Source organism: Leuciscus leuciscus, assembly GCF_965113295.1.
Source record: "Leuciscus leuciscus genome assembly, chromosome: 23".
Taxonomy (NCBI): domain Eukaryota; kingdom Metazoa; phylum Chordata; class Actinopteri; order Cypriniformes; family Leuciscidae; genus Leuciscus; species Leuciscus leuciscus.
Window position 1 is genome coordinate 22,181,854 of NC_138747.1, and position 14,638 is coordinate 22,196,491.

A 14,638-nucleotide genomic window follows, 5' to 3' on the forward strand; every position below is an offset into this window, starting at 1 on the left:
AGTATTATTAATTATATGTATTGGCCTCAGGATATATTCGTTTGTAGTCTGAAGTTCCATGTAGAAACTGGATTTGGGGAGGTTGAGAAAACCCAAGTGGAGGCACGGTTGATGCTCCTGAAGCAAATTCAAGGACCATCTCCATTGTTAGAGGACTGCATTCTCCTTCTACAAACAAGGTAAACATAAATAATAATTAAAAAAATTGTCCAAAACCATAAAAGGCATTTACATTAATTGGAATAAAATGAATGTAAACTGAAAATTAAAAAATACATAATTTTTATTTTCATATTTTATTTCAGCTAGTTGCCAAGGCAACATTTACTCAAATAAATTGTCTACTTGGATCAGTACTTCAGTTAAAAAAAAACTTTTTTAAAGAAAAACTTAAAAATATGAATAATAAAAACTAATAGTATGTCAATAGCCAGGTTTCCACTGTTTTTCCTGAACACGGAATTCACACCTGACTCGTAACCAGAATGATGCATTACATTTCCAGTGTTTATAATCAAATTGGTGTATTTTCCAAGCTGATAAAATGTAACAAAATGGCTAATGTGGCAAAATGGCTAATGTAATGGCTCATGAAAATTTAGCTTTGCATCACAGAAATAAATTATATTTTAAAAGTATATTCAAATAGAAAACAATTGCTTTAAATTGTACTAATATTTCACAATATTATTGTTTTCTTCTGTATTATTGATCAAACAAATGCAGGCTTGATGAGCATTAGAGACTTCTCAGAAACATCAAAAATAGTGATGTTTCCGAACTTTTGACCAGTACTGTACATGTACATTAAAATAAAATGTATTGCTTATAAAGCAATAAACACAAATATATCATGGCTGGAAAAGGCTCTCAGCCAATGAGGTTCAAGAACCAGAACAAACTGTTTTATAGCGGTCAAAACTTTACTTTGGAAACATTAATATTTTTGAAAGAAGTCTCATATGTTCACCAGCTGCATTTATTTGATCAAAAATAAATAAATAACAAAAATAGTGTGAAATATTACAATTGAAAGTAATGTTTTTCTATTTTTGCACATATTCTAATGTAATGCATACCTTCCACATCTATAAGCCAGTCTCTCCAGAAGCAGATGGTCTGGTTCTCTTGTTGCCGTCTGTTGCTTCCGACTGGTGAAAAACACACTTCAAACAAAGACGACAAATCTTTTGCCTGTAGTGGCTTTTCAAGGTTAATAAAAAGGTCTTCAAAAACACGAGGCTGACTCTTGATTTCCTCAAGCAGACCCAAGGTTTGTAACCCATCCTCAAACCTATAAAACAAGCAGATTAGGGGAAAAATATGGAAGTCACAATATCAATCATTAACCCTTTAAACCAGGAGTGCCCAATCCTGCTCCTAGAGATCTCCCGTCCTGCAAAACTGAGGATATCAATACAGTATATTTAGGTGGATCTGTTGACAAAAATGCAATATCATATACCCGTAAGCGAATAAAACACTGACACAATGATTAACAAGTAACAATAATATTCGCAATAACATCGTTTCACTGAATTATTAAAGGGTTAGTTCACCCAAAAATGAAAATTCTGTCAGTAATTACTCACCCTCATGTTGTTCCAACCGCGTAAGACCTTCGTCCATCTTCGGAACACAAATTAAGATATTTTTTATGAAATCTGAGAGCTGATCACTTCTCCATAGGCTTCTAAGTGATTGAAACTTGCCGGCCCAGAAAAGTTATTAAAGAGATCGTTAATATAGTCCAAGTGACTGCAGTGGCTCAATCTTAAGTTTATCAAGCGACGAGAATACTTTTTGTGTGCAAAAACAAACAAAAATAACGACTTTATTCCACTATTCATTTCATTCTCTCTGGACCTCTAGTTGGTTCGCATAGTGTTTTTGCGCAGCGCGTCTGTGTTACACGTCACCACGTAGGCTCACTATTGGCCGACGCTGGTCATGTGTGTGATGCGTGATGACGTATAACACAGACGCGCAGCGCAAAAACACTACGAGGCCCAGAGAGAAGGAAATGAATAGTGGAATAAAGTCGTTATTTTTGTTTGTTTTTGCGCACAAAAAGTATTCTCGTCGCTTGGGGGATTGACTTCCATAGTAGGAAAAAAAAAATACTATGGATGTCAATGGGGACCAGCAACTGTTTAATTACCAACCTTCTTTAAAATATTTTCTTTTGTGTTTAGCAGAAGAAAGGAAATCATACAGGTTTGGAACAACTTGAGGGAGAGCAAATGATGACAGAATTTTCATTTTTGGGTGAACTATCCCTTTAAGCCCTCAAGACATTTTTAGAGTTTTCTGAGTCATAACTACACCAAAAAAAACTCCTCTGAGTTCCTCAACATTTGATTTTACAAAGCTACAGTATGTGCGCCTGTGGAGTTTTATGCGTTGTAATTCGTGAGGAATATCTTGTGATCCCGACATCCCAGGGCTATTGTAGCTTTCAGTCGGGCTACCAAATGTATCAATGCCCAGCCCAACGGGCTATTTTAAATAGTGAAATAAGATTTCTTCCTTGATTTGTGTCATTCGGTCTCTTTACTCATTATCTACAGGAAAAATAAGATCACAGATGTTATGATCATGCTGATTTGTCCGAAGCGGAACAAGGTTATATCCGCGGATCAGGCAGACCAAATAAAAAAATATATAATATCGCGTGTGCATGAGAGATAAATCATTTGTGTTGATTTTATTAGACACACTAAACTCTCATTTCACAGATAAAATGTAGCAAACGTGTAATTGTGTAATTGCGTTTTCAAAAACCACGTATCTCTCTCTTCAGGGAAAACAAAATCAAAGATAACATATGCCTAGAGCACCTCCAAGCAGACAGTATATAAAACACAAATAAATAAAACCTACATGAGATATTGCTTAACTTAAAAGTAATAGTTTCATCCCTAGTGCGGAGGTCCCTAACAGTACTAGCATAAAAGTCAGCATGTTAGGGGGTAATCACTTACTGTGCCAAAGCAGCACGAGTACGTCCATCGGTGTAGAAACCCAAGGCCGACTGGACCAAGAGATCTCTTTCTTGCAACGATCTGACAGTTCGAAGTGCTCCCATTATGCTCAGGCTGTCCTCTGCCTCACTTATGGCATTGTTTGCCAGTTCTACGGTCTCTGCCTCCTTTATCTAAAACAAGCAGTTACTAAAACAGCTGACTTTTTGGATGTTTAAAATAGATCCTGTCTGTGAGATTATGGTCTTAATAGATTACCTTGAGTAGTTTTTCTTTGAAGGAGTGGTCTCCAACTTCATCAAAGACAGCAGGTTCTGTTTTTTCCCCACAAAGCTGCAGGAACAGTCGTTTGGAAAAAAAGTGTGGGCCAACACCACCATGAATGACACACACTGAAATCATCATGCCAATTAATGCATAGAGCCTGGTGTCAAGAGCTGAAAACAAAACACAGATGTGTATATTTTGAGTTAATCAATTAAAAGCTCCCTTTCTGTCAGTAATGTGTCACGTCATGTTAATACTGACATATTGGGTTCTCACTTGGAAGCCCAATCACCACTGAGTAGTAAAGAAATGATCAATAGAATTTGCATGGCAAGCTACTTCCCCAGACATATGGGGGTATACAAGATGGCGGCTTGCATCCACTCAGATCTTTGTTTTGAAGCAGAGTGGTTGCACACAAGGGGGTAATCCAGCACCTGGAAAGCATACCTTCCCTGGGGGCTGCCATTGGCTAACAAGCCATCACCTGCTGTTAGCATTCCACTGACTCCCATTCATGTTGGCGTCACTTAAGACAGCGAATAACTTTACATCTGAGGTGTTTAAAAACTCTGTTTATCCATTGTTTATTTCTAAAGAAACACGACAATGTAAAAAAAGGCTCCATTACATTGTATCTTACGTTATGGCCCCGTAGAAACAGTTTTTGTAAAAATAGGCTAACGATTGCGTCATAACCACGCGACTCTCTGTCGCACAGTAGAGAGATTAACGTATAGACAGGAGGAGAAGCTCGTGCGCAATCAGGGGGACTAGTAGGCAAAATTACAAAATTATTAATCAGAATACTTATAGCAAAAGTTGCTCCTGCTCCTAGCTCGTGGACACCTCCTACTCACGATCTCCGTCTCTGCAAGTTTCGGAAGGGAATGATTCAGATTTCTGGAATGAAGACAGACAGGTTGCTCACGTCACATCTATGTCGTCAAGCTCAGTTTGAGTCTGCGCAGTACGCTCAGCCATCAGGAAGTGAGTGCTTCTAATTTGCTTCACTTTTCTCTGTTGAAGTCTATGGGTTCGCTGTGTCCAATTCTTTGACTGTCTATGGTTGCACACAGCGATCGCTCTTCCAGTCACAGTTTGCAATCAAACAAATAATCATATCTCTTGCTGGCCAGGACAGTCTCAGCTCCTCAGCATAGAGCTAATGGAGCAGATGCAGGCTGCCATCTTGTATAATAGTCTGCCATCTAATATACCCATTTGTCTGGGGGAGTAGCTTGCCAAGCAAATTCCACTAGCAATTTCTTTACTACTCAGATGTAAGTAGGCTCCTAAGTGAGACCCTAATATGACAGTATAAACATAAAAAGCTTGTTAAACTTAAAGAGGCACTGCACAGACTGATCAGTGTATGACAAAGTACCACAAGAGCAATTAGAGCAGACAGCTCTGTATAAGTGCCGCTTTAAGTTTAACAAGCCTAATGTCTCCATTCCCTTCATCAGGAAACAAGAGTTACAATTAGGGCTGCATGATATATTTAAGCTTTCATACAGTGATGTGCGTATCCGCAATAGTCACATTACAGGATGTGCGACGTCTAGTACAGACTACAGAGATTGTTTATTTGTATGGACCAATTGCAAAGTCTAACCATCATAACACAGTGGAAGTGTTCTCTTCGGCGTCTATTTGCGCCAGAATGGACATACACACAAATGTCAAAATGCCAATCTCAGAAGGTATCCTTGAAATCGCAGTTGCTTATGTCTTTGTGTGTCAATATTCATCCCAATTGTTCTAGAATTATTAATTCTTTACAAATAGAGCTATTCAAGTCATCTCATGAAGTTCTTATCGCAATATATAAAATCAAAAATAACATATTACAATGTCCACTTTCCAATATCCTACAGCCCTAATAACAATAGTAACAGATGTTTTAGATACTTACCATGTGTATCAAGCGTTAACTGCCTACATTGTTCAGGCCCCTCAAAGATTTTAGCATGCTGTATTGCCTTCATTAATAATCGGAAATATTCCCTGGAAGGACCTCCTTCATCTACAGCCCCCTCAGACACACCCTCCTTGTCAACGAAAATAATATCTAATTTTCCACTTGGGTCAAAACGGCGTCGCTTAAATGCTTGCATGCTTCCATTTAAAATATTTTCTCTGCACACATTTATTTGATTGCTGGTGGGACATCTATTGGAATCCACTTTGCTAACCAGCTTCATTAAAATGGCCTGCAGATTAGCTCTGTAAAGAAAAAAAAGAAAAACATTTCAGCAATGACATAAAATATTGTAGCAATACTACAAAAGCCAATGTCATGAAACGCATACACAGAATCAGTTTCCTCAAATGTTTCAGAGGGAATAGTTAAAGGGGACCAGTTTGGAGGCGTAGGAGACCAGCGAGAACCCGAGATGCCAGGAGATCCAGGAGGTGAAGGTCCAGGAGACCACTGTGCATGCAGGTGTGTATGGGTAGGTGAGGGAATTGATATGTGTAGAGGTGAGAGAGAATGTGAAGGTGAAGGGGCAGAGGTGCGTGGAGGTGAAAGGGCAGACGTGCGTGGAGGTGGAGATGAAGGGGTAGACATGCGTGGAGGTGGAGGTGAAGGTGAAGGGGCAGACGTTCGTGGAGGTGGAGATGAAGGGGTAGACATGCGTGGAGGTGATGGTGAAGGGGCAGACGTTCGTGGAGGTGGAGATGAAGGGGTAGACATGCATGGAGGTGGAGATGAAGGTGAAGGGGCAGATGTGCGTGGAGGTGCAATAGTGTAGGCCATCTGCAACTCTGATGGTACCTGGTGATGGGTAATAGAAGGTAAAGGTTGGTTTACAATACACAAATAAATGACAACATCAAAACAGTTAAGGGGCCATTTTACAGTTTATGATTGGTTTATGCAAGCGTTGACATTTAGAATCAAAGAAAGTGATTATCAGCTGAATCCTATCAGTGGATGTGGATATAGTGGATATAAGAAATGTATAATACAGGCTTTTGCATTCTCAATATTAGTACTTTAGCCTCACAGAATGTTTTAATTTGCTTTTATAGGCATTACCACAGAAAAACTGCTTGCGAGTCCACGTTGAATGCACTTTTTGTGTGTAAAAAGTACACATGATCGCAAGAACTGCTTGTAACTAAAGATTAAGGCTTTTTTATATTGGTTAAAAGAAATGGAAACTGTTGTTGTCATCAAGCCAGCTTCAGTCAAAATGCTTCCCTCATTGCAAACCTGTGCGCTTGCTCTAATGTGTAAGACTGCTCTCGCGAGTGCCTTTCACCTTCTTTGACCCAACATCACCCCATTAATAAACATTTGGAACATCGATTTTAGAAGTTTGTAAATTGATTCAAATCGGCAGAAGATAGAAAAACAAGTGATATGTGAATTGATTTTCCCTACAGCAAACCAAATCACAGCACATTCTACATTTTGGATGGAGGGCCTTTCTCGAAACAAGAACTAAACAGGGCATTCAAGCCAGACAGGGGAAAGAGGAGCTGTAATGTAAAATCTGAATAAGAATGTGCTTTTCCAAACCACCAAGTATGAAAACTAGGGGTGGGAGAAAAACAAAACAAAAAAAACAATCTGTTGAGAATTTCAAAATTGATTCTGACCATTGTTTTTTTATCTGCAGATGCATGATGACACTGCATGCATTTGAGAAACACCCATGTTCTGCTTGTTTCCAATTGCTCACACAAATTCCATGAAATAATCTTTTATAATGTTTGGAAAGCAGAGCTGCCAACTTTCTCAACTCTTTGAGAAAAATTAACGCCTATCTTGTGTACCTAATATTTATCCAAATGAGTCAATATTAAATCAAATCACAAGAATTGAATTGAAATAATATAAAAAAAGCGTAGCTTACCAGAAATTGTACCATGTAAACATTGTAACATATTGTCACTAAACCTAATAAAATTCAGTTTAGTTACTAAAATGTTGTTATGTGTATGTCTTTGTTTACAGTGGTTAAATGTACTTGCATCTCAAAATACATTTATGACGCGAAATTAATGTAAACAGTCAGTCATGTCTTAAGTGATTAAACGGACAGAACTTCCGACTTACCACATCTTCGTATATTTCTAAAGAGATCTGTGCATTAACGCAGCTTATTAGATCTCCCGCTGATTATGTATGTAATGAAATTATTTTGAGTTGGTAATCTTAGAAACAGTAGATAAAGAATAATTTTGGAATCTGATCGTGACTCCCAGAATCGCATTGTGAGGAGGCTAAAGATTCCCACCCCTAATGGAAACATATTCTAGTACACCCCAAAATCAAGACTTTGTAAAAGGGCATAATAGAACCACTTTAAACAGGCAGCATTTGTTCAATCAATGATAAAGACACTGCAAATAAAAAATAAAGATAAAAACACCAAACACTGTACCTCTTCCTCAACTGCGGGAGTCCATAGAATATAGAGAGTTGAGAAACCCATTATGTAATGGTCCTCGATTGATCCTGACAGGACATTACTGTGAATCGGAATGCCAGATGTGGCTTCTCTTATGCTAAAATGTTCAGTGGATGAGTCTTCTTGCCCCACAAAATCAAACAATGTCTGGGGGAAAATAAATTTAAATAGAAAGAAAAAAAGAAACATTACCATGAAATCAAAATGGATAGTTCTTTTTTTTTTAATGGAATGCTATTGTTTTATTTAAAATGCTCATTTGAATATATGCAATCAAAAACAGTAATATTTCCAACCCTGCTACAACTTTTTAATAAATGGATGGGTGCTGAGGATTGAACAGTATCAAGCAGGTTGTGAGAAGGACAGGCAGATCAACCAGATCTAGAATTAGAATTCTTCTAGAAATGTGCTGAAATCAGTAGTTTTATTTAATTTCAATGTCAGATTGGTGAATTTTGCCTAAAGATGACAAGTTTGCAGGGATGTTTAAGTACCATAAACAAAACATCATACTATGACAGATTACCTGAATTGATTCTGACATCATACATTTTCTGGTTTTCATAATTCCATTTGGGAATTTAAAGCGAAGAGGCACACCATCAGAAGGCTCTGGGAACAATACCATCCTCTGTCGTCTTTCGTCAATTGCCTTTAACAAATCAATTATTATATTTGACAGCTTTAAGAATTAAAGTTTAAGACTGAATTACAAAGTTTAAGGAAACAGTTACCTTTAGGCGTCTTTCTTCCAGGGCCTGTAAATGTTGCTGTCTCATCTCCTAATGTAGGAAATTTAGTTGATAATGCGTTCTTTTAAATTAATTTATTTGAATGTACCATGTAAAAGCATACCTTTTCTCTGTCTGCCAATAATGATGCGTTGTATTCACGATCCTGTTGCTCGCACATAGCCCTACGTTCCTCAATGGTCTAAAAATAAAAATAAATTCAGTGTAGAAAGGAGTACTTCATTTTTAAAGTAATTAACTCATGTTTATCCAAAATTAGCTTGTCAACTGCTTATTAATCAGAAATAAACTTATTTTAGTTACCTCAGTGATGCATGCATGTCTTGTTTCTTCAATTTGTTCTGAAGATGCAATGTCATCAGATCCCAATTCCTAAGAAACATTGCCAATATTGGACCGTTCATAGGAGCAAATCACATGTTAGAGACTACAGTACCAACACAACTTGCTTGACATACCTGATATACCTCAGCCAAAGGTATGATATACAGTCTACTTTTACCAATGGCTACCTTCAGCTCCCTAACAGAGGCAACTTGAACTTTTTGGAGTTTCTTGCATCTGCCTGCCCTGGCCAACTCAAAGCCTACCAAATTTAGGCTTACTTGTGGGTAACTCTGGCAAATGTATTGATTGAACTCAGATAGACTCCAATTTAGATTAACTTTGGAGAACTGATTTTGCTGCGTTTCATGAAGCGGCCTCCCTATTGAAAAAAAAAAACATTAATGAAAAAGACTGCACTTCCTGAGGCTAAACCACCCACTAGCCAACCCTCTTGAATTCATAAATACTGGCAGTTTAGGAGTATGTCTGAGGCAACATTAAATTGGTCATTTAAAAGTCACATTATTAAAAAGTAACTTAAAAGCTACAGCTCAAATATTATACATAAATACGCTCCAGACTGCTACAAAACCATACAACAAGCAAGTAGTAATTATTAAAGTTTAGTTACCTAATCCATTTTGTGATTGTTGAGCACGTTCACTGGCTGAAGGTAGCCTGGAGATGTTAGGTCCTGGAAGCAGAAAAATACTCACATGCCATGTCGGCCTCACCCTTCTTCCAGCGGGCTGACCTACACAACATAAAAAGTAACCACAAACAAATTTCATTACACCACCATGAATAATTTTAATAAAGCACACAACCATACAGTATCTTGAATTCAAAATTAAACTTAAGTAGCAACCAGACTGCCCCCACCCTGGACATGCAAGTTATCTGGACATATCCTAGACTGCAAAACTTCTGTCATCTCTCATCTCATTCAATCACATATGCACCTGTCTTCATCAACCTTGAATCTGCAAATGTAACGGAGGCCAGCTAGTAGTCACTGTGCGAATAAACCTCACTCCTCTGATGAGCTCTCTAATTGAATTGAAGAGATTTATCACATCCTTTATTAAAATGGTTAATTATAAAATACATTGTTGTTTGAATGCAAAGAGATTGACACACGCAAACATAAAATAAGTTTTATTATATATTTTTATTTTTATATTATATTTTCCAGGGCTCAAAGACACTTTACAATGAACAGTAAAAGTACATGTAAGGAGAATTATGTATACGGGGCATACAGCAGAATACAATCAGACACAACGAAATGTAATACAACTTAAGAATGGTAATATTCAGAAAAGTAGGGGTGGGGCAGGTTACAGCCAAATAGATATAAACGCGATAGATATAAACACGACATTGGCCTCCCGTAAAGAGGGGCGACCAAAGCAGCAGAGAAATAGAGAAACAAATATAAACAAATAGAGCACTGACTGACAGGACATCTGCATATAAGTTACTGGTACCTGGCCGATAGTCTACCTCTGCGATGTTATAAGGAGGGAGGCCGACGTTTGTTGTTGCATGGGCCGATGTCGGCCAGACATAGGCTAACTTACATGTGCTATTAAACAAAACTCAAAGTTAACAGGTATTTTTTTATTATTAAAAATAGCCTATGTAAAAACATATTTTGGTGTTAATTCACAATTATAACCAGCGTCCTGTTGAACGTAGGCCTAAGTTACAATGAAATCTCTAGGATAACATTCATAAAAAGATGTAATAATTGTTCTGGCTGATCTGAAATTATAAGTTTCGATCATCCATCAATTTTGACAAGCTAACATAAATGATGAAGCGTTGAAATTTCGAAAAAGTTATGACTTAACGTTAATTCAGCCTCACTAACTTTACGTGCGGTTACAGATTTGTAAATGCACCACTACTACCAATGCTTAAGCCAAGAAAATCGGGAGTAACGGCCTGATCCTAAATGAAAAACATACATATGAATCATTCCTGTAATTCAGACAGCACTGTCATGACGGTTTTTTGTTAAGTGTTGTTGCATCGAATTTTACCTTCACTCCGGGATCGGCGAAACAACTGTCTTGTAGATGACAAAATATTAGTGTCCCCTGACTGCTGCAACTCTTGTCGAACACGCGAAACTGCGCTTAAAACACGATCAAATGCAGATAATGCATCCTGTGCTCCGTCGCCACCTTGTAGGCCTACTTCGTCCATTTCATATGTGGGCCAATTTTTCCCGCCTGCCTATTTATACACGGCAGATGAATAAACATGAGGCACGATTATCATAATGAGATGGCACTGAATAGTGAGCTCCACAATGCAGTTGTTACTAGTAGGAATAGCTATTGTAGAGCTCTCTAATTGAATTATTACTAGTAAGAATTCAATTCGAGAGCTCTCTAATTGTAAATCTTACTAGTAACAATTGAATTAGAGAGCTCTCTAATTGAATTGTTACTTGTAATAATTGAATTAAAGAGCTCTGCAATTGCATTCTTACTAGTAAGAATTTAATTAAAGAGCTCTGCGATTGCATTCTTACTAGTAAAAATTCCAATTGGAGAGCTCTCTAATAGAATTAAAGAGCTCTACAATTGCATTCTTACTAGTAACAATTGAATTAGAGAGCTCTCTATTTCAATTGTTACTCGTAAAAATTACAATTAGAGAGCTCTCTCATTCAATTCTTACTAGTAACAACTCAATTGCAGAGCTCTTTAATTGAATTAGAGAGCTCTCTAGTTCAATTGTTACTAGTAAGAATGCAATTGCAGATCTCTTTAATTCAATTCTTACTAGTAACAATTTAAATAGAGAGCTCTCGAATCCAATTATTACTAGTAACAATTCCAATTAGAGAGCTCTCTAATACAATTGTTACTAGTAAGAATGCAATTTTAGAGCTCTTTAATTCAATTACAGAGCTCTGCAATTATACATATCTTTAATTCGTTTTTTTACTAGTAAAAATTCAATTAGAGAGCTCTGTAATTACATTCTTACTAGTAAGAATTTAATTAGAGAGCTCTCTAATTGTAATTGTTACTAGTAATAATTGAATTGTAGAGCTCTCTAATTGTAATTGTTACTAGTAATAATTGAATTAGAGAGCTCTCTAATTGTAATTCTTACTAGTAACAATTCTATTGTAGAGCTCTCTAATTGTAATTCTTACTAGTAACAATTCAATTGTAGAGCTCTGTAATTAAAAATGAATGGAAGTCAATGGAGACATATGACTAGTAAAAATTCATTTGTAGAGCTCTCTAATTGGAATTGTTACTAGTAAGAATTGAATTAGAGAGCTCTGTAAGTGTAATTCTTACTAGTAATAATTGAATTAGAGAGCTCTCTTATTGTAATTTTTACTAGTAATAATTGGATTAGAGAGCTCTCTAATTGTAATTTCTACTAGTAAGAATTGAATTGTAGAGCTCTCTAATTGAATTCTTACTAGTAAAAATGCAATTACGACGAGTAACGCTGGGTACAATTTAAGCTAAAACGGCTTGCCATAGTAGGCCTATTGAATGAAAATGTCTCTGAAACATCTGTGTATTATTTGGCCAATATTACATTTATTTCACTTCAGCTGTGGTAAAGTATGCAAACACCACGTGAGCGGTCACTACGGGAACCAGAAAGTGTCCGACTTCACGTCTCCGTTTGCAGCTCCTCCCCACCTGCACGCGGCTACTCTCGCCGATCGGTTACATCCAGCCGCAGCCGATGTCGAACACACCTATTATGCATGATCACACGTCACCAAAAGCGCCTGTCATCATTCAATCCTTTCTAAAATTACATGGCCAGTTTTCATCGGACATCTTCTGGGCCGATCTCATTCATTTCCAGACACTCTACTAAATACTCTGATATGTTATGTTTCATTGAATAATGCGCTAGATGTGGAGAATTCGTCGAATAAACAGGACAACGCCCTCGTGATTAGCAAATTTCAGGATGTAAACAATAGAAGTTCTATGGATATTTTTAACAGTTTGCATATTTTTGGACAAATTTTTACCATGGACATCATACACTGGACTCTTCCCATGGTAAAAAGATCGATGTCATCATTATTCTGCCAAGCATTACATTTCCACAACACAAAAAAGGTAAGGACCCCCCTCCTCTTCATAGTTGTATCACATTGTTTATGTTGATACAGAATAACAAAAAACGGTTGCAAAGTTATCTTGATTGTATAATGCTTATAACGAGACGAATATACAGTGTTGTATCTTTCAAACAATGTATTGGTTAACCTTATTACTTCACAAAATGATACTGTAAACGCGCGATCAATGTAAACAATATGAAATCCGGGATCACCAGTGATCCCAGACGGGTAAGGGGTTAATGCAATGCCTATTTTTTTTCAAGTAGTGCAATTCAACAGGCTTTTTATTTCAAAAACATTTGACATTATTCTACTTCCATACAGAGGTTTCATAATCTGAACAAACTGAACGGATCAATTATCTGCTTAATATGACTGTGACCGAAGTTTAATTTTGCATGAGAGGCACTCAAATTAGAAAGCTTTTTCTATTTATTGTGGTAAATTTTGACAAGTTGTTGAATTTATAGCCTAATAGATAATCTCTGTTAAGGGAATAGATTTTTCATTAAATATTTACTAGCTACAACTGTGGCATATTTTAGGTATAGTTTCTTACTGAGTAGGTTGCCATTTGCCATAACAAATGCTATAGATAAAAAAATAAAATAAAAAAGGAACGTTGGCCTAAGCATAGGCCTTATGAGGAGCCATCAATAATCTTACTTGTAAATTAATCCTCATTGTAACACATGCTAAAGTTAAAAAATTACAAGATGTTACTTTGAAGGCCGAGCACAATTAAAAAAAAAGAGCTTTAAAATAAAGACCTTATTGAATTATCTACTTAACAATTGCTTTTCCCCATGTAGAAAATGTGTTCTGCTATGACAGATATTCCAGGAAGATGACAGGAAATTGGCAATTTGGAGTACATTTTAAGTAAAGTTAGTTGGACTCTACATTGCACTTTTTAAACAACGAACTTAACTATAGGCTACTTAATTGCAGTTATGTTGCATGTGTTATGCTCCAATTTGCATGTTTGGACCATTATGCAAAAAACAAACAAACAAACAAATAGACCTCACGATGGAGCATGTGCCCTGGTAACCTGTTAAACGGTTCACACTTCCACCCCCCAATGTTCAATCCAAAACTACTGAGGAAAACAACCAACCCCCGCCCACAATAAAAGCCCCACCCACTTTGGTTAAAAACGGCACTTGAATTTTTCCACTACAAGCACTAAACAATCATAATTTGAAACGTGTATTTCACTACACCTTAAAGCCAAATGTCACATCTCATCACTTCTACAAAGTGATAGGCCTACACTATGAATACAACACGATACAAAAGAAACCAAGTGCTCTTAAAGCTAGGGTATTTTCAAACTTGCAGTAAAACACTTTAAAAAAACTGTTTTTCTCATTCTTACACCCCCAATCCCCCCACCTCAACAACTTCCCTCCTCATTTACTATGACAAATGCATCTCATCAGCTTGGACATGAACTTCAAACAAATTGTTGTTGAGCTCGCGCACTGTTATTTGCGCAAATGACAGAGCATGGACCTCCACATCACTCTTCTCCATTTTCCAATGAACACCTTCAACAGTTTGTCTGAATATAGACTTCATTTTTCACCGTGACGTAAATTTACTCATTAACACAGTCCATTGATTTTCGCGCACACAGCCTTCACGTTAAGGTTCCTGTGTCCATTCGGTCTAAGTGTAGGCTACGTTTGAAAGGTCCACTAGTGCGCACATACTGAACGAGTCCTCAACACGCCACGCTAGCTAGTG

General features: G+C 37.1%; 1 protein-coding gene across 1 annotated transcript; it reads right to left on the reverse strand.

Moving 5' to 3' along the window:
• Window positions 1-7: 7 nt before the first annotated feature.
• LOC309487579 (uncharacterized protein) lies at window positions 8-9,677 on the reverse strand (the record flags this gene model as incomplete). The annotated part of the gene is made up of 13 exons (XM_082155307.1): window positions 9,392-9,677; window positions 8,892-9,139; window positions 8,737-8,805; window positions 8,537-8,614; window positions 8,416-8,463; window positions 8,208-8,333; window positions 7,652-7,825; window positions 5,567-6,033; window positions 5,170-5,480; window positions 3,243-3,421; window positions 2,985-3,157; window positions 1,080-1,294; window positions 8-168 (listed from the first exon to the last, which is right to left on the reverse strand). Exons 1-13 carry the CDS (start codon window positions 9,588-9,590, stop codon window positions 8-10), a joined length of 2,448 nt encoding a protein of 815 aa, XP_082011433.1. The 5' UTR covers window positions 9,591-9,677.
• Between the last annotated feature and the right edge of the window lie 4,961 nt (window positions 9,678-14,638).